This window comes from Tenebrio molitor, chromosome 7, assembly GCF_963966145.1.
Source record: "Tenebrio molitor chromosome 7, icTenMoli1.1, whole genome shotgun sequence".
Classification (NCBI taxonomy): domain Eukaryota; kingdom Metazoa; phylum Arthropoda; class Insecta; order Coleoptera; family Tenebrionidae; genus Tenebrio; species Tenebrio molitor.
The window spans coordinates 5,312,061-5,333,258 of record NC_091052.1 but is presented as its reverse complement, the minus strand read 5'-3'; the positions used below and the strand labels follow the sequence as shown (position 1 = coordinate 5,333,258).

The 21,198-nt window shown below is 34.2% G+C and overlaps 1 protein-coding gene and 1 long non-coding RNA gene across 6 annotated transcripts in view; one reads left to right on the top strand and one right to left on the bottom strand.

Annotated features, from left to right (window-relative positions):
* The window catches only part of LOC138135738 (uncharacterized), a 50,809-nt gene extending 37,461 nt beyond the window's left edge, over positions 1–13,348 (top strand). The window contains exons 2-5 of one of the 3 annotated variants that reach the window (XR_011161066.1): positions 599–766; positions 826–943; positions 1,033–1,377; positions 13,163–13,348. This is a non-coding gene — a long non-coding RNA (uncharacterized lncRNA). Of the gene's footprint in view, positions 1–589; positions 767–825; positions 1,378–13,162 lie in introns of all 3 variants that reach the window. The other 2 variants (XR_011161065.1, XR_011161067.1) reach the window with 2 other exon arrangements.
* Positions 1–21,198, bottom strand: part of Eip74EF (Ecdysone-induced protein E74) — a 135,368-nt gene that overhangs the window by 68,929 nt on the left and 45,241 nt on the right. For all 3 annotated transcript variants that reach the window (XM_069054588.1, XM_069054586.1, XM_069054587.1), the window contains 4 exons: positions 20,755–20,816; positions 19,640–19,885; positions 19,384–19,584; positions 17,936–18,167 (listed from right to left, as the gene is read on the bottom strand). In XM_069054588.1, coding sequence (XP_068910689.1) covers positions 17,936–18,167; positions 19,384–19,584; positions 19,640–19,729 — 523 coding nt within the window. In that variant the 5' untranslated portion in view covers positions 19,730–19,885; positions 20,755–20,816. The remainder of the gene's footprint in view (positions 1–17,935; positions 18,168–19,383; positions 19,585–19,639; positions 19,886–20,754; positions 20,817–21,198) is intronic.

The following is a 21,198-nucleotide window of genomic DNA, read 5'->3' as shown; positions in this document are numbered from 1 at the left end:
TATGCACAAATATTTGCTTATTATTTTAAAGATGTGTAATATCTGCTTCTAACAAACACTAACTTTAAAATTAAAATTACAGAAAAAGATGTGCTTTATCCGTATTGTTGCGGTTTTACCCTTAACAGAATCAGGGGTTTTAAGCAACTAAACATAATTATCAGATTTCATGAACAAAGTAATTAACCAAAAGTACGAATGTTACTGAAAAGCGATTTTTAAAAAAATAATTTAAACATTACACAAGCCAAATTAGCGCGCTTCTGTATGCTGAGGATTTTTATTGTTCAATTTGTATTAATTATATTGTTGTAAATACGCAATTTTACTTGGATAAATGTTTTCATTACAAATAATAAACGGAAAAGGTCAGTCTTGTATGATTTTTGAAGACTACATGGTCGGATTTATTATATAATGTGTAATGTTGGCTGAATTTGGAATTTAACTTAATTGTGTTAAACGGGAAACATTTCGCTCTGCTTTGAAATTTATGTCATTGATGATGACCTAAAACATTTTGAATACATTCAGAATAATGAATGTGAAAGCACCCTTTCTGCTGATATATTTATGTAATTCTATTCAGATTTTTCAGCGTTATCTTGCAACGCAAGCTCTGCACGATCTTGATCAAGAAAATTTCAGAGGTTAAGTAAATTACAGAAGTTCACCTACAAAAAGTTTCGCAAACATCTCCCGTGGTAATCTAATTCACCTTCAACACCTGTTGACTACGTTTCATTTAAGGAGCCTCCTGTACAGGGTGAGTGATATTCAGCAATTTAATATAAAAAGATCATTTTTGCTTTTGATTGAATTCAGGAGTAATTTTACACAGTAATACAGCTGCAACAAAAACGTTTCAATGATGAGCCTTTGTGTTTTTCAAGTTTTCACTCGGCTGGACTAGACTCGTTTCTTCACATTGAACAAGTTTCACGTACGCCTTTCAGTAATTTAATATCAAAGAAAATATGTTTCAAGTTTTCTTTTTGCGTTCGACCGGTGTATGAAAAATTCCATTTTCAGGACAAAAGGGTTCCATTTGGGATTTCGAAGGAGCACACATAACGGAAATAGATGCGAAGAAACAAAAAAAAAATACTCCTGTGAGAAAACAATAAATGTGAAAGTGTACATAAACAGAAAACATGGAAAAATCTATTTGCTCCAATTTGTTTGTGTGTATGGCTTTCAAATTACGACTCTATTATGTATTTTTCTCACAAATCCACTGACGAGAGTTTCGCAAGGGTGAAGAGTTTTCAAATGCAAATTGTTCGCTTCGGAAGTTCGGAAATGTTGCGACAAGATCAAGTGACATTCAGAATGACCCACATGCAGTCGGAATGATCGGACAACACCCAAATTATCGTAATGCTATCTTATTATCCATAAATTACTGTAATCTGTGCCATTGCTAAGTGCTCCAAGTGTTGCTCGGTACCGATTGGGGGAATACGAATTACTTGGACGTTAGTCACATCGCACCGTTTGTCCAGTCCACGGGGTATAAAGTTATAAAATAACAATAAAACGAAAGGGAAATTAATTGCACTTTTGTAATCTTAAAAACGTGAAATTCTGGTTCAGAGAAGCGAAAGTAATAAAAATGTCGTTAAACTATTGCAGTATCAAAACAGTGAGTTCTTTGAATTTGAGTATTGTCATTTGTTTAGGCCTCAACAGGTATAATGTAGATTGAGTCAACTGATATAAAAAAAGCAAATACAATTACGTATAATTAAAGGAAAAAATTGTCGACGGATTGAAAACAAATTGTCATAATATTGATTCTAACGAGTCGACGTAATTGACCAATTACCCACGGTCTGTTTGCAGGTGTTTAACCGTAACATTTGACAAATATTCATTTGGAGAATTCACAGTTGGAATTTACTGGCATTTTGACAGGTTCACACGGTAGCGTTCTGTTTCAGCGCACCAGAACCGAAGAGTCCCGCCTCTTCGAAACACGACACTATACCTCGAAGAAAAACTAAGAAAAAAGACTAGAGGACACCAACACAGTCACAGTCGTGACCGACCCCAAATTTTGCAAATTATTTCATCATGGGTTGCACTTTAGGGACGACCACTTGAAACCAGCATCTGTGGGATGACACCCGTCAAAGATTGCGTTGTAAAAATTCAAACAATTTTAATGGCACTCTCTAGTTCTTAATTTCGATATAACGGCGTGTAAAAGACACCTGTTGCGAAAATATTTGTGCATCTAGACGAAGTTCTCAAAACAAACCACCACGTGATTGGGACATTCCTGAAATGTTTCCTTCTTTACGACTTTTTTTTTGGCTGGGGGACTTTTTATATGTCGAAATAGTGGATGCTTCATTTTTAAAATTGCCACACGAATTCCTTTTCTCACAATTGGCATATAATAAAGCACGAAATTATACCCGAAGGCGAAAATTACACAGTCTAGTGGCCACAGTTGTCAAGGATAGCGGTATGAAGAAAATAACACTTTGCCGTTTCCTATTAGCGCATTTAGACTGAAAAGCATTAATGCTTGGCAAAAAAATTAAGCAACGGTGACTTTTTGACAATCCGAAGCTTGAGCGAATCGACATTACGTAACGGCGTAACGTAAGCCGATATGTCCTGTGGAAACATTTGAATGTAAAGTGCGTATATCCGGTAAAAGTGGAACAGAGTTAGATGATTGCAGTAAGGTAAACAGCGCAGTAGTACAGGGTCGGTAATGCATCATTCCGATCGTGGGGCACCCTTGTGACTTATCCATAAATAAATAAATAAATAAATAAATACTACCATGTGCAGCACGGTTCAATCGCTATTATACGTTGATTTATTGACGCCTGTTATGTCAACGTCTGTACATATGTCACGTGTGACGAATTCGACAGTCCTGGGCGGCGACCGTAACGTGAATATTGATAAATTCTTCCAGTTTTGGAATTTTTGAACGTGTGAAATGTTAAAAGTGTTTCGATGTTGACCGAGCAGCCATCAAACAGGTTAACCATCGCGATTGCATGTTGCATCAATCTAATTGTCGAGGCATCGTTTTCCGAGGTTAACAAATATACATACACATACGCGAACGCTGTAAGACGGTGGTTACATAACGTTGCGGATTTCGGTGGCGACCGGCTTTCACTTTGACCTGGTGCGTGGGGCCCTCAAGTAACGCGACCTAATTGTTATGTATGTGATTTATTAGGAATTGCTGGAAAATAAATAGGGACGGGTCATAGTCGACCTTTCTCAAATAATAAAAAAGTTTTTTTTTTGCCAACATAAATGTGTTTTCCTGCTAGGGCAGTTTAATTTTACAACTGACAAAGCTTCTGACAACACGAATTTACGAGTATGTATAAGCTATATGTATTTGTTAAAATTATTTTCCAAAATTATTTATAATCTTCTGGATGAAAATAGCTATTTATGTAATAAGTACTTACATAATACAGGTCTTTGTGGACGAGCCCTATAGTTTATGGCAGAGCGAGCTTGCGAGCGAAGCTAATAAATAGGGCAAGTTCACAAAGCCTAATTATGTACGAATTACATACAAAGCTTTATGTTCGATTGTGAAGTTAAGTTTCTTTTAGATACAAAATTAATAGATTCTAAAAATTACGATAATTTCGAAGTGTTCTGTTTTTGTTTCTGTGGTTACGAAATTATTTATTACTATTTATTTGAAAACGAACAGTGTTTGTGAGTTTGTGTTTGAAATACGAACTGAAATCGTCTTTATTTCTAGTTGTAATAATGAGCAAAGTAAGTGAAATTGCGGCAAAAGCTAAAGAATCTTGACTGCAAAGTTTTCTATTAATTCTATTCATTCCTGATTTAAATAAAATTAGGAAAATTTTGACGTTTATTTTGAAGTAATGCCCAAAATTGACAAGCGGCCGTTTTACTATCTTTATGGACTAGTCCATAAACAGATATCATAAATCATGAATTATAATACAATCGAACATTAAAAAAATTACACACAACGCGACTTGACTACTCCTATAAAATCAAAAATATAATAAATACACATCGCAGTCAAAATCAATACAGGTATGGATCAATTCTTATCTTGTAAAACTTGAAAATCTTCAAAACCACAGATATAGTCAGGGTTCAAAAAATCAAGCAGGCCGTGGTTTCTCGCTCTTTTACAAACGTCGTAGGTCGTTTTAGTCGGTATGCTTTGACATACATAACCTCAATTTGATCATCATATTATTATAAACTAAATTATTATTTTAAAATAAAAACCATCATGTGTTGTATAATGAAAAATATAACTTAATTGTGTACCAAAAAATTATGTATTTTGGAAAACCATTGTGAAAGAATGTCAGCTTAATGACGAAGAAGAATTGTCGCAGATTTGTCGTTTCGTTGTACCTATTAGGTACCAGCAATTTTCAGTGGTAAGATTCCGTAATTTTCTTTTGCACATTGGAATAATTTTTCATCTAAGATCTACATACATATTTACTTTTCACATCTGACGTGAAATAATTAAATATTCTCAAATTTTTCTCCAGTGTAAATGAAATAATAATAATAAATTGATAATGAGATTTTGATTAGCAACTTTTATTTTCATTTGTTCCTAAAGTTGTTCAATTTAATTTATGTTCTGTCATGTATGCTTTTTTAGGTTATTCCTTTTTTTGTATTAATATTTAGCAACGTCATTTTTTTTTTACTCCCACATTTCTTGAAGCATTTTTTATACCTCTACATTTTTTCTCTTTTTCCCAACAAAATAGTCTTTCTACCAGTCACCTTATGTTATTCGTCATTTTCGCGTTACGTCTTTCATGTCGTTTCAACCCTATCATTCTTTATTTGCCTAAAACATCTCAAATTCCACTTGTTATTACAATTACTCCACTTTCACCCCTTTTGCCTTATTAAACCCTTCCCACTCGTTGTCGCACATGTTTTTCTGCTACTCTTTCTTTTAAACAATATCATCGCACATTTCATCTATTACCCTATACGTTTTTTCAACATTCAACCTTTAACACCTAGTTGAAAGCAAATTTTCCATTGCAACAGGAGTTTGCCGGTTACATTTCCATCTGTTTATCGCTCAAATTGTATGCAAATCGCAAAGGATTCGACCGTAAAAACGTAACGTAATAATAAAACATTTCGTTAAATGTCAGCAGCCCGCTATACTTCCGTCGCGAGCCGGTCCTTGACCGCTTAATCTCAATTGCAAATGTGCCGCTGGAGTGTATAAACTCGCTGCTGTGTACGATCCCCGTGCCCCACAATCCTTCCGCACCGAACAAATCCTGGCTGCGAGCTACAGCGAAGTGAATTCGTTTTTCCTTTCGTCGGCCGCGACCACCAGATAACATTAGCAACGTCTGTTCTGGCGGCTTGCGTCAGAGGCGCTCTCCAGCGTCTAATTTATCAATTTCGTTAATTATTAAGTTGCAAAAATACGACCGCGGGATATGCGAAAGTTTTTTCGTGGATGGTGGCGGCTCACGAGTTTCTTAGACAAAGTTCATTGAGAAAAACGATCGTCTGACACGACGAGAATTATTGCTGTTCGAACTATACCGCCGTCCAGACAGGACGGTCTTGTAATTCGAAAAAATCGGCTGTGGTATCTTGTTTCGTTAAATAAACGAAAGAAAAAAGATTTCTTCGACGAGTTGGACACGACGAGGATAAACGCTTCGGGCTTCGTTTTTATGTAACTAGGAGGGGTCAATTCTGTTACACCACTAATTGTGCCATACATAAACCATGTGATTCAAAAAATTATGATCAAATATTAATGTAATTGTTACGATAGTTGTCACGAACGAAGATCAAAAATGGTTTCGCTCCGAGAACGGTTCCTACATGAATGAGTCACCGTAGCAACATTTGACTGAGCCCCCGCGGTCCAATAGCAGTGTAATTCACAAATTCGAAATTAAGATATGTGAATCATTGTCTGTGGTCTGTGTAATAATCTAAAGGGGCGCCACGTTTTCGATGCTTTTGTTTTTCATAACCGCTCTTGGTCATACATTTTTGGAAACATAGGGTATAAAAGCTTTGTTTTAATAAGCAGTAGGAGTTTTCCCAAATAAAATAAGTCGGAACAGGAAGTGTTCAAGTTAAAAAGTGTAAAATGTTTTTATCCAACATTCAATAGTAATATCGTGTTTTACTAGTTAGTTTTAATTGAGTAAACTGGGCTATAACTAGTCTGTTGTTTTAACCCACGTTGCCATTTGCACCGTGGGTTATAACATACATAACCCACGTTGCCATTAGCACCGTGGGTTATTAACGTTCATAACCCATCGGGAGCAGAATTTCATCAATAATGTCATTATCTAAAAATTGTGGAATATTGGATAAAACGTTGTATGGCATACGTGGGTTATTAAGTACTACCCACTCGAGGTAATAACCTACTCGGGCAAGCCCTCGTAGGTTACAAATACCTCTCGTGGGTAATATCTTAAATAACCCACTTATACCATAAATAACTATTATTAAAAAATGGCATTGATTTGAAACAAAAAAAAAAAACAAGAAAAAGAAGTCTTAACAAAGTTTTTAAGTTTTAAGTTTTTAGAAGTTCATTCAAATTAACTATGGCTCCTAATGAGGCCTAGATTAGTAAAGAAACGCACACAGTATACGGTGAATGCCGAGGAAATTCCCAACAGACCAGAAACTCTAAAGAAAGACAACCCACACGGAGTCCGCCTATGTACCAAAATGTTCATTTTGATAATCTAATATAGAAGAAATTATTAAATTATCATTAGAAAGGATTTAACTCATTTCTCAAAGTAACTTTATAAAAATATCTTGTTTTAAAATTATCTGCTAATGACTGAGCACATCAGTCTTTTATAGGTATATTCTCGTACATATTCACAATTTACTGAACATTGTTTATAGAAGTAAGGATTTTTCCAAATTTTTTTGCGAAAAATATAGGTATTTAAATAAATGGCACAAGTAACTGGTGTTCAAATAATTTGTATAGTCAAATGTCTTGGTGCTGTTTCGTCAGCTGTCAAGCCATAGATGTCAAAAGTCATTTATTTATTCAGCAAAAAGGCAACGGCGTGAATTATTTATTTTGGTAAAAATAGTTCTTTTTAGATCTAAACGACAGTTTTCCTGGTTTTCTTAATAAGACAAGATGATTTTCATTTTGAATGAATGGTTTAATTTACATTTAAATTACGTATTTGTAAGAAATATTAAATAGAGAAAAAAATCACGGCTTGCTTGACAACTAAAAGCATTGGAGTAGAATTTTTGGAATCAAAATAAAATACAGGCAATAACTGAAATAAATGCAATTTTTAATCGTACGAAACATTTCATGTTCTTTATGAATTTTTTTTGACAGCAAAATTAATTAATTTTTACCTGTTATCTATTTCATACAGGACGACAAAATAAATTGCTGAAACAGTTTAGTTCATTTATCATTTTTCCATTTCCGCTGTGTGTTTATCGCATTTAACTGAAACTGCACGAATCAAAGATTTTTTTACGTCGTTTGTAATAAAATCAATGACAGCGGCAAAAAGACTGATTTCAGCTTTTGATTGATCTAATTTTAATGATTTTTTTTTTGCGTTATTGAAACCCGAAAGCTTTCAAGGGAATCTAATTTACCTTAGTGATTTACCGCCAATTCTAAAATTTAGAGAGGCGGTGTTGATTTTCAAGATTGGAAGATGGGATTTTGTTTAAGTTTAACGTCGTGTGATGAGAACCTAACGGAGACACCATTTTAGTAACAAATTTATTTATGAAATGTTTCCCTCGATTATTCAAACAGATTACTAAAATTTTTTTTTCTTCTAATTTATTAAGAGCGGGGTCGGTTGATTTAGTGGCTTGACTTTAATAATTAAAAAGGGTCTTGCTTATGCAAAATTTAATTGCCTAAATGCTGCTTTATATGTAAAGCGACCACTCACTATTATTGATACATTGAGACAAGTTGCTATACTATGAATTTTACGCTTGCACTATGCTTTTTCAAAAAAAAAAATCCCAAACAAATAAACATGTGATATATCAGTTTAACGATGTACCTACTTACAATGTGCAAAGGTGATTCAAAATTTTTTGTACTTTTCCACAAATCTAAAGATAAGGTAGATTGGATCGATTTCTGCTTTTAACTGCATTTTTTTTTTGTGTTGGAGTCCAAGTTAGAATTTTGTTGAATTGCTTTCGTTGGACTAAATTCGCAGCGAAAACCACTTGAGGGTGCAATTATTTGCGGAGGCCCTTTCGCATGCTGCCACTTATCAATATTATAAACGAATCCCATTTCCCCCTCAGTGATGTATTATTCATTTAATCGTCATTTATTTGAGTCACGGCCACGCTAAAATTTTCAAGATGAATAAATTTCGTCATTTTTGTTTATACGATTTCCTCTGCAAACATGCAAAGTAGGTGCAAGCGGTTTTTGGGGCAGTTTTCGAATATTACTTCGCCTAATCAAGGACGAGTGTATTTTTCTCTCTAAATTTTCACAAACATTCATATTCAAATTTTTATTTTGTACAATCGCCATTACCATATCGTGGCGATTTATATTTTCGTCACCTTGACTCAAATCTTGTGCCTTAAATAAACGCATGAATATCCTGGAAGTAGCAGTGCCATTACTCACATACCCAAAATGAAAGCGTTTTTTTTTCTGCGGCGAACTATAATCACGGTTTTATGGCGCTTTGTTATGTCTGGATTTACCACCGCAGACTTTTCTTTCATAACTTCACACGACTTTCTTGCGTATTGTTTGGGTGTTTTATCTTTGTATTTCAGAGTAGCGCCCCGCGTCGCTATCGTTTTTCAGCCAAACCGTATGTCATAGGCATTTTTGTGACCCAATTGGAGACTTACTGCAACTCACTTCGCCAAGCCCAGCTCGGAATTTTTTTTCTGCGAATGCCGCCTGTCTTGCAGATTTTATGTCTCGTTTTGAGCAAAAGCCGCACGGAAATCTATCCTTTTATTTCTTTTCGAAACGGATGATTTTATCGGACTTTCCCAACATTTCTGTGACATTTTGTCGGCAAGCAGAAGTGGCCCAATATTGAACAAGCCATCGCTGACTTGTTGTTGCTCAATCAGGTGTTAACCTCGTCCCAAATAAAAGTCACTGTTTTTGATTTTATACACAGCACACGTCCCGTAAGGTTTGAATACCCAATTAATTGAGAATTAAATGGAATCACCGATTTGGTAATACCCATTATTGTGTACAATTAAACTCACGCGGTTATACCATACGCGCCTAAAATGCGAGATCTTCCGAGCTGATTGCAAGATGCTGTGCTGATGATGGCACATTGTTTACATAACGTTACAACATTCGCTGCTACCATATCGGATTATTTTGGCGGCTTGATGATCGATCATTAAATAATGTCAATGTATATATATTTTCTAACGAAAAATCCAACTCGAAAACATTTAAATTATGATTTCCGTCTTTACTTTTAAAAGTGTTTATGGAAATTAATCTGTGCGATTTTCAGCGGAAATATTTTACATAACAAATCAAGTTTAACAGATTACAAGAGATTTTCCAATTAATTCTATTAAAATATACTGTAATCAAAACATTAATGTAAATATACCCGTCCGTTTGACTGAAATTTATAAACATATAATGTAATGAATATGAAATAATAATAAACATTTTCTAAAAAAAAAAAAAATAGTCAAAAGTTGCGAGTTGTACATTATACAGGGTATTTCACGAGTGATAATGAGCCCGACGGAATTGAAAATGCAACCCACAATACATTTCCAAAATTAATGTGGATATTTGTTTTTTGATTTAAAAAACATGAAATATAGTTAGCTGTGCAGTGTGCAGTACCGTAAATTTTGACATAAACGTCATTCGCATGGTTAAATGAAACTGTGAAAAAACGAATAGTTTTTGTGAAAATGTTTACTGTCGGCATAAACGTGCAACGGCAGAAGCATTTTTAATACATTCGCCATCATAATTCAGAGACATGTCTGTTTTCTCATCATTCAAATACATTTTAATCGTCGTATTTTAATTTTTTCGGAAATGTCATTGTGACCAATAAACTTATTGGAAGCAAAGCCACCATGGATTCATAATTTCATTTTAAAAGAATACGATATTTAAAATAGTTCACTTCGGAAATGTATTGTGGGTTGCATTTTCAATTCCGCCGGACTCATTCGTGAAATGCTCCATATATTTAAGAAAAATAAATTAATAAGTCGTTCATTGTTTTTGTTCAAAGGAATATTCTTTGTAGGCAAATTCGGGAATTTGATTTAGTCATTTGAGTTTGATAATTTTGTCGAAGATCAACAAATAAGGAAAACATCAAGTTATCTCGTTAGATGTACTTACCACTTTTATCAGATAGGGTAAAGACGTGCGGGCTTACCTGAAAAAGAAATAAAAATTTACAAATTTGTGTCAAAACAACTTGTCATTATTTAATAAATAAACACTTGGAAAGGACTGTATATACTTTTATTTTTACACAATATTTGTTAAGGTCAGTGGCTCCCATCGGCGACTAACCGGCAAAACAAAATGTTGACCAAGCAATCACCATTTATATTTTAATTTTACGGTGTAATACACCTTTATTGCAGATGCAAAAACCATATTTTTCCTCCATCTTTTTTATGTCGAAAGAAATACAACATTCATATATGTAGACACATGGTGCAAAGACACCATCGCACCCGATTCTAGTATTTATATTTCCTCCCGATGCATCGGTTTGTAAACATTTCCTTTCGGAAACATAAAAATGCCTTTAAAAAAAGAGAACAAGCAACACTGTGGGCACGTTTACACCCCAACGTGACTTTTGCACTGAAGGGATGTTTAAACACATTTAAGAGGGAAACAGTTAAACGGCGGCGTTTTGCAAAGACACCACATGTTCATCCCGACTACTTTAACTAATGGGGTGCTAATGTGCTTTTTTGTGAGCATCGAGGAAAGTGTTAAAGCGTGTTCTGGACCGTTGTTTTTTCCCGGATATCCATGTCTTCGCATTGGATTATTTAATTCGTACGTGTTATCAAATATTGATAAATCCGACGGTCCAGAAGTCACGATCGCGGTTTCACCGATTTAAATCCACACCCACAATATTTTTTTAACTCCACAAAAATAACAACGAAGATATTTAAAAAGATAGCGAGCTGACAACAGGACGCGGCTGTGAGGATGTTGTGTTGTGTTTTTCATGGGATCATCATTTGTAACATTGACAGTTGGCTTGCGTGTTTTCTTTATTAAAGTTCTTCATGTCTAGTTTTTGTGCGGCTCGGTTCGTGTCTTTAGGCATTTGCTTATAACAACAATTATATTCTTGTACAAACAGAGTCTCCTAATAATGGTAAATGTTAATTTTTTTGTAACGAGGAAAAGCCAAATGCAAAAAATAGCTGGAAGGAAGCGAATAGGGTCATTACAAGTTTTGTCGGAGGGTCAAGTCAAAAGTTACTGAAATAATTACGATTTCTAAAATAAAGGGGTTAAATCAAGGGCTGGAGGAGCTCAGTACTGTTTGAGCACGTCACACCTGTCAACTCTGGTAACAAAACTGAATGATCGATAGTTATTAATATTTATGGCAAAAGTTCTTGCTTTATGCAAAACAAAAATTCAATACCACTCTAGAATATTTCATGTAAATTTGGAAGATTACAAATTTTTTTTACCTATCGCTCATTATAAATTTACAGGATCGACATATTCCTGAAAGCAGCTTCAACGTCCGACAAGGATCCACTGTTTGTTTAAGTTTGAACCAACGATTCGTGTTCAATAAGTTCACCGTAATTCTGGAATAATTTGTATTTCATATTTAGAGTACAGGTTTATAAAAGCAGAGAATTTTCAGGAATACTTTTTATGTTCGTTTAATACCAAATATCAAATTGAAAACTCTCTAATTTTTGGGGAGACTAAAACTGTTGAAACTTGGGGCTCTAAATGGGAGCCTCATCCATGACGTGTCGATAAGTTCAATTAAATCTTAGCACACCATCCGTGGACGTGAAATACGTCAATTCTAACCCACTAAACCACCTGTTCACATTTTGAAATCAAAATGAGGTCAAAATAGTACGAAAAAAAAACGAAAACAAAGTGGTGCACTTGATGTTTGTAAGATTCTCGGAACTTCTCCTTCTATTGAGCCCCCCTTCTAACCAAGCTCTGATTTTGCTTCTGCCACGGTCAACAAGGATTTCCCTTTCTCAGTTTCCTTATGCAGAGAAGTGAAACTGACGCAATGCTTTTGATCGAAGATAGCCATGACCTGCTTCGACAATAATAATTCTTTTAATGTGTCGGACACTCGGATATTGTTTGTTTAAGATAAATGGTGCTAATTTAGGTTTCGTCTGGTCGCTCCAGACTTTTAGCAACCGCGCCGACAACTGGTCTGAGGACTAATAAAGCAAATTGTGCTGCTAAAAAATGTGGGAGTTTGCTTCATAAAATTCCTTAATTTTAAAACATGTGTATAAAGAACTATCAGCATATTAAATCTGGATTGACTTGATTTGGGACCAATTTTCAAAATCTTCTTTGGGGTGGTATCAAATTTTATTCTGAACCAGAAATAGTCATAAAAATATTTTATCTGCATTCATAAATTGGGACAGATTAGTAGTGTTCAGTTTCCTAGACAATAATTTACGACAATGTAAAATTGCGCCGTTAAAAATTAAGGAGCGCACCCCTCGAGTTATCTCTCTATAAACCCCTGACACGGAGTCTCCTCCTTAAATCCGTCCCGTGACATTTTATATCTTGTCCTTAAATATAAATTATGTCCTTTTTACTAATCCACTATAAAAGTGCATGTTTAGGAGGTCGCCCCTGTTTAATGAGGGATATAATAGATAGCATTATGGCCCTCTAACTAGGAACATGTGTGAGTCTCACCCTCACATGTGACAGGGCTGCAACACTTGTGGCCTGAAGAGACCCTCAGCGTGGAAGTCTTGTTTTATGTTCAGTTTAAATTTAAAGGGGATTTTGGTTCGATAAGGTGGCCCGAGTTTATGACTGCCGTTACGATATGTTTTTATAAAATAGGGAAAAGGTTATAAATTTATGACGTTTATTTCGTAGGAAATGATCGTGAGTTAGGTTCAGCAGGATCTACTCGGCTGGAACTGTCTGCATTTCCTACGTTATGTGAACGACTAATTTTATGGCGATGTTCCGGCATGATTGACGGCCGAAAGATGTCACATGAAAATCACAAATCCTCTACATATTACTTACCTAAATATATTTAAACGATTGTGAAATTAATTGAGTGTGTTTATTTAAATCATTTTACAGTATTTAGTACAAGGTTCAGATTCCTGACGTAGCAACTAACCTTTTAAACGCTGCGATGGTGTAAGTACCTGTACATTTATTTTAACACATTTTAGCATATTTCGGTGCATTGCCTTTTACATAACCGGACAAATCAATATTCAGACTGTTCCGAAACGTGAAATTTCTTTCTAGAGAAGAAGCCACTTCTTCGTGGTAGTTTTACTTCTAAAAACGACCACCTGAGATGATTCATGTATAATTTTCATACTTTATTGACTACCTAACGCACTTTAATTCCGTTAAACAATTTACAATGCACGTTTTCAGGTCAAGGTCAAAACAACTACCTTCCTCACGTGTTTTAAATAAAAAATGTGCTTTTAATGGTAATTTATGATGTTTACAGTCAATAAGAATAGGAGTGCCTCAAGGCTCACCATCGCGTCCAGCGCCTTGATGTACCGGCTAGAGCTGATGCCATCTTAAGTTTTTATATTAAAAATGATAATTGTAACTGTTAATTACATTCATGACAGGAAAAAACGTTTTAATTTTTTAGACTAAATAGTATTCGCAAACTGTAAGATTTACTGATTCGTACATAGTTTTTGCACTGATATTATTATTTTTCCTTCCCGTTATTCTTTCTTATTATTTTACGACTGTATCAGATTCGAACAGTTGTTTTTCTTCTTGTAGCATTAAAGATCTGGATCAGTCTGCAATACCTACTATCATCAAGTTGTTTAGTACAGATTAACACCAAGTGATGTTGAAGCACATTTAGTGGGTTGGCATCTCTGAGCGGTTGGTAAGCCTTGTCACTGTCAACCTGTCATGTCTTGATTCATTTTTTCGGTAAGGGGCTTTGGAAGTTTAGAATTATAAATTAACTAACATTTCAGGTCTTACGTGTATAATTGTGTGCTGCACTTTTTATGGTATTGTGCTCAGTAGTAAATACCATTTTAAAAAATAAAGGGTGATAATGACAACCTTGTTTTATGTAACTTTTGATTTCGATTAAAATGTGCTGCAAACTTAAAAAATAAAGCACAAACATTTATAATCACTTTGTGTAATTATGACAAGATGATTATTTTCTCGTGCCCAGCAACTATTTCAACAGTGCGGTACAAGTTTGGAATGATCTCCAAAGGGTAAAATGTGAAACTAGATGAGGGAACCTAAACTATACCTACACAAGCCTGAAGCAATGCTAACGTAGTGATTAACACAGAACTTTGTCTAAATGGAGACGAATAATTTGCAAATTACAATTTTTCTTTCATGATGGCCCTCAATGTCGAATGACGATAATTGTAATATTGCATAAATGTTGTTCGGGTCGATGGGTAAAATATTTTTGTTAATAATGGCCAATATAATTATACCACAGTAAAACAATATAAACAATAACAAATTCTTACTGAGAGTTAAACAAATTTAAAAGCAGCTGAGAGTTATTTTTAATATTGTAGACCTGCGTGTCTAATGTTAACAACGTAGGCAACACATTTAACTACCGTGCGATTGGACGTATGACGGTAAATATATGGAATGCATCGAAGTATTTCTGGTTGCATACACGGTCGCGATCAATAAATTTTGGAAACTAGTGTCATCGTGCTGTCATACATTCAAAACGACTCCCTGAAAGGCCCCACAGACTGCGTTTTTGTTTGACGAACAAGTCTGTGTGTCTGGAAAACCGTCGTTTTTGCTCGCGAACAAAAATTAGGAAAATTATCAGGTTTACCCTGATTATCTCCGTCGAACTTGTTCGACAGACTTGTCAATTCGAGCAAATCCGAAGTGTGTGCGGTAAACGGTTTTAAAAAACGAGCCGACCCCTCGGACTCGACCCGGAGCCGACCCGGAGCCGGTCCCCGGAGTCGACCGATTTCTTTTCTTGTCTTTCATATTTAACCAATAGCAGATGCATAAATAGGTATAATGGTAGCCAATGTCTCTATGAACTCATCTACATCAGCTAAAGCCAAAAGGGCCAATGTCTTTTTGTCCGATATGCGATTGCAATGTTAGCTTCAAGCCACAGGTTTATATATAGTACCTAATATAGAGAAACATCAAAGCAACACTGACACTGACAAATATGTATATTGACAATTCAATAGTCTGATACACGTAGATTAAATTTTAAGTGTCCCAGTTTTATTTGTCCATCGACCGTACTTGTTTCAATTTAAATTTGGAAATTTTTGCCAAAACTCGGTAAAACAGGCAATAGCGCTGTCTGTCCATTGTCCGTTATTGAAAACACCATTACGAAAGTAAGATTCAATGATGAGTCGTCTTTTTTGTTCTGAGGTAAAAACCACAGACCATCAACAGAATTAAGACTTTCAAAACCCGTATAAAACATGGGAGACACTGACAACACTAGCGCTGCTCTAGCGTTAGGCCAAACTAAATTACCGAATTTACTCCTTAATCCGATCGGGAATTTCCGTTTAAAAAGAAGGTTGATTTGAATATTAATTAATAATGTCATCAGTAATTTTGAATTTTCTAATTTCTGTCAAGGTTTAGTCAATAAATTTTATAAATTGTTCTACCAGTACCTTGAGATAATTTTTCGTTATCTTTTTATTTGGTAACTTATCTTTTTCTTTTTGAAAAAGTACGAAATATGGTTTTTCAGATCGCAATTTTTATTTTATTTATTTGGATATGGGAAAAATTAAACATAAATGCTTTGTAAACAACAAGATCGGCGATAAAAAATAAACATTTTAAATATCCAAAATTAGAATAACAAAGGAAACTATGGATAGAAGCTTTAGGTAAATGTTGCACCACCCTTCAAAACAGATAAAGCCTTTATTTGCGAGAAACATTTTAGCAACAATTTCTTTGCTCAAAAAACAAAACTCCATAAATACGCCCTGCCGTCGATTTTTCTTCGTGAAGACAAACAAACTTCAATAAATAATGTCTGACCAGCTGAACAAATTGAAAATTCTACGATTACTGAAAATCCCACTGTAGAGAATCTAATCCTTCCTGTTATGCCCAAGGCCCAAAATAGACACCCAACAAAATCTTCTAGTGTGTTGCAAGTACATACTTGAATGCAAGAAAGTTAGTAGTCGTACTTCAAAAGGTAGAAACATTTATTATATGGACCGATATCAGCGAAAAACAATTTCAAAATTGAAAAATCTTTTGCACGGTTCTAAAATTATCTCCAGAAATTTTAGAAGTTAACGCAAAATCAAATTATTGAACTAAATCCACCCTTCAATTCAGTTTCACACGCCTTAAACTAGCCCACTCATGCCCAAAAAATCCCAATTTACACACAAACTCGTTTAATGAACTACTAATTTGTTGTATATGTTAGAATTTGTATTAAAATGTTTAATACTTATTTAGTCGTTTCTATTTTTTTTAAATAAGTATCAATTTAAATCAAATTGAAAAAAAAAATAGGCAACTAGGTATACAGAAAGTCAGATTATGCAACTTGTTATACATTAGTTTGGCCTAACGCTCGGGCAGCGCCACTTGAGCGCGTCTCCGAAAATGCAATCCCACTTGACAGTCTTACTATAGTTTAATTGTCTGTGGTAAAAACCATTGTTGCGTTAAAATTTGATTTACAGCGACAATTGTTTGACGTTTATTAACTGAGTTAGCAGAAATACGAAAAATCTGACATTGTCAATGGCATAGCCGTCTTATTTAAGTAATTGTTGATGGCAACGTATTAACCATTATTATTATTGTGAGTTGTTGCGAGTAAATGTTTTGCCTTTTTTGAAAATGAATCACGTAGCTGCTTTCTAATCATAAAGCAAAATAGCTATTATGATTCTTGATTTACTACTATTTATCCAACATTCAATAGTAATATCGTGTTTTACTAGTTAGTTTTAATTGAGTAAACTGGGCTATAACTAGTCTGTTGTTTTAACCCACGTTGCCATTTGCACCGTGGGTTATAACATACATAACCCACGTTGCCATTAGCACCGTGGGTTATTAACGTTCATAACCCATCGGGAGCAGAATTTCATCAATAATGTCATTATCTAAAAATTTTGGAATATTGGATAAAACGTTGTATGGCATACGTGGGTTATTAAGTACTACCCACTCGAGGTAATAACCTACTCGGGCAAGCCCTCGTAGGTTACAAATACCTCTCGTGGGTAATATCTTAAATAACCCACTTATACCATAAATAACTATTACGCCATAGTGCAGTAATATTAATAAATTTAAACTTAGCCACATTAGATACATTATTGCCATAGTTACAAAGAAAATTAAATGAAAAAGTTTTGACGTTTTATGTAAATGTATGTCATTGTTTATCGTCTTACGATAGTTTTTCTAAGTCGAATAATAAATTCTGGTAATGGAATTTCCAGAACAAAAAATTGAAATAAAATCTTGGATTCTGACCTTAACTTGGAGATATCGATCCACTGCGTTAACAAATTTTTAACATTGTCCTGGAAAGCGATTTACAAAATTACCTAGACAATTTACTTTTTCATTCGCATCGACAAAAACCTCAATTTGAATAAAAACCTGGAGCTTTACCTTTTTCAATTTTCGGTGTTAGTGGCGCCAGCTGTGGTCGATTGCTATTACTATTTTGTTGTACGTTTTGTTCGCTAGGTGTCGCCAGTTTCTCGGCAAGAATTGGATTCGCTGCGGCAATAGTAAACTTTAACGAGCGCATTTCCAACATCACTTGCGCGCTCTTATGGTGAGTAGCAGAATTACCCAACGCTTCATCGGGACAGTTCGGGATGTTGTTGTTTTCTTCTTGCTGAAAAACGAAAATGAACGTTACATGAGCGATCTAGTGGCGATTTGCTGCACTTATGCGCAGTTGACCCTAAATACATTTTACCTCCTTATCACAGTTTCGTAGACTACTGTAACTTAACTAATATTTAATTCTAGCTACTGAAACGTTTGCTTTATTTTAAGGATGTTACTAATAAGATATAATAAAAAAAATGTCACTAAAGTTACCTAGTAAAAAAGAAACTCAGCATTTTATTAGCGACCTGTCATTTGCCCTTCACAAAGTAGGATTTCCCAAAAACTAAATTCAAATGCACTCCGTCATTCATTTTTTATTTTTTTTTATGCCTACGTGTCCTGTCCTTTAAAATACTGAATGACAGCAAAGATAAATCAAAAGAAATTGACTTCATTGACACAAGTTTTACTCTGTATACTGTTTTATAAATTATTTTATTTGTGTAATTCTTCTTTTATACAATTGACGGGAACAGTTTTTGTGATTTTTCCAGTAGTTTCTGTTAATTTATTTATAAAATTTTTACCAAGGTGAATCTTTGTCTAGTGAAATTTTTGATTCAGCAATCAGAATTACGAAAACACTAGTTTGTTAATGTTTTTAATTAGAAGTCTCGATTTTGGGGGTGAAAGTAAGACTTGCCACATTCGATACAGGTTTCAAAAATTATTCGACTTCAAAATATACATATGCTATAAGAAAGAGACATTTTTCTTTTTCTATCGCCTTGCACGTACTCATAACAGTGCTCTCCTTGATTATATAAAAAAGTTTGATTTAAAGTCGTATAACTACATATACAAAAGAAAATGTGTCTTGCTTGAAAACGCGTCTTTCATAAAGAGGTAAAGAATTATGTGGCATATATTTTTTTTACCATAAGTTCCACTTACATTTTCTGTAAGTTCTTTACTTTGGTAATTGTAACTGGTAACACAAGTACAAACATTTATCTGTTTACTTACATAAAAATAGATATTCTTTTTAATTTTAATAGTCGTAGCCGTTATTTTCCTTATTGCTTAGTCTAGAAGATACTAAAGTTGTGCTGATACATTTTTTTGTTAGTTATACAACCAATTATACATAACTAACAGAAATACGACTAAAATTCGTATACTTTATAATAATTACCTACTTATTTTGTCGAATGTCGATGCATACTACTCTGTATTCTAGCAACAAGAATTATAAAAATAGAAGACTGTTAATTTACCTTGATATAGGGAGTTGAATTAAATTCATTTAGAAGTGTATCTATTTCTATGGAAGTCGTGTCGGACAAATGCTTAAATATATCCTCATTGTCGGCGATATTCGCTTCTGGAAGTGGAGGAACGAGGGAACTTAAATCAGATTGTGACAATTCTCCCAAACCCATTCCTGCTGTTGGTTGTGCCACAGGAGTGGAAGCATCCTACGGATTTACAAAATTAATTATTGCAGCAATTCTCCTGTTTTGTTGTACTTGCTTGGAGGCAAGAAGATATGTCGACCATTTTACCATCATGATCAGAACTCCAGAGAAGATCGTTGTCGATAAAGGGCATCGCCAGCGACATAGGCGACTGGGCCCCCAGGACGTGAGTCCCCGCCACGATGTGGCTGGAGGACTCTTACACCCCCTCGATTTTAGTTGTACGCTTTTTGATTCCCTGCACGTTCAAGAAAACACCAACCACTACCCTACTTGTAAATGATATCGTATCAGAAGTGATCTGCAAAGATAAACAAATTTTAAATTCATGATTACACATCTGCACACGTTAATAGATTATGTTATGTCATTTTCAAATAGTTCTAACTATTAAAAGCTATGGCCTAACCACGTTATCAACACTTTTGTTTAATTTTTCAGATTAATGGCATATTCATAAGCAATTTCACGATCAGTGACACAAATTGGAATATCATTAAATAAATATAAAAAATAATTAATTTCCATAAGCTATTTTGCTTCTGTTTTTGGGTTAAAGCAATAAAATAATGTGAATGTTTGATAGTGAAATTAGAGATACTATTTCACAAATTCTCATTGATTAATTTCATGTAAGAGAAAAACAAATAAAATATATTGTCAAACAATTAAACGGTACTCTGAAAATAATTTTATCAACGAAGTTCCAATTGCTAAAACTCAAAGCGATATGATATGTTAAAAGTAAAACGAAAACATTTTTTCATAATTCTTGGAGGTCATCGACCTAAACTAAGCTCGCATTTTTCATTTTAAGATTGTCGAAATGCAGATATAGAAAAAGACATAATTTCAAAAAATAATCTTGTTACAGTAGATAACTTTGTTTTTTCTTGTAATTATTAATTGAATTTTACTCTCTCAATCTTAGATAATATCAAATATTTAAATTTGAAAAAAATAGCTACTTTCGACATGACCATCTTCTTTTTTAATAAACTTTCAAATCCGATGAACTATGCGAATGGGAATAAAAAAAAGATGTCTGTTCATTCAAATTTATTTTGTTTAAAGATTATCAGTTAAATAATCTGGACAAACAATCGTGATGTAATGAACAAATGATTAGCTATACTGTTAATCTAGAGATAAGAGTGCGAAAGAAATTACCTGGATATGTCGCGATGGATGTCGAACCGTCTCCAACACATGAACGCGGAATTCCTTTAAATCTGAAATAGAAAAATTTCATTAAATGCAATATCTTCTTTCCCGAGATAATGATAAGCTATCTATTTTGTCCACCCTATTTGTTTCCCTATCCCTACTTATTTTTAATAAGCGTAAATAATAAATAAATACCGTTAACCGACAGTTTCTAACACATGCTAATATGAAAACTAATTGACTCATTATCATAAGCCCTACGTGCATCCACTATTAACTATTTACTTCCAACTAGCTGGAGCCAACAAACTCTTAATAATTACGTCGAAATTTACATTTCTAAACATCAGCAAATAATAAATCAAAAGTAAAAAAAATCAATTTACATTATAAGTTATTCAATTAATTTAATTTCCGGAAGGAATTAATTATCATCGAGATATGTAT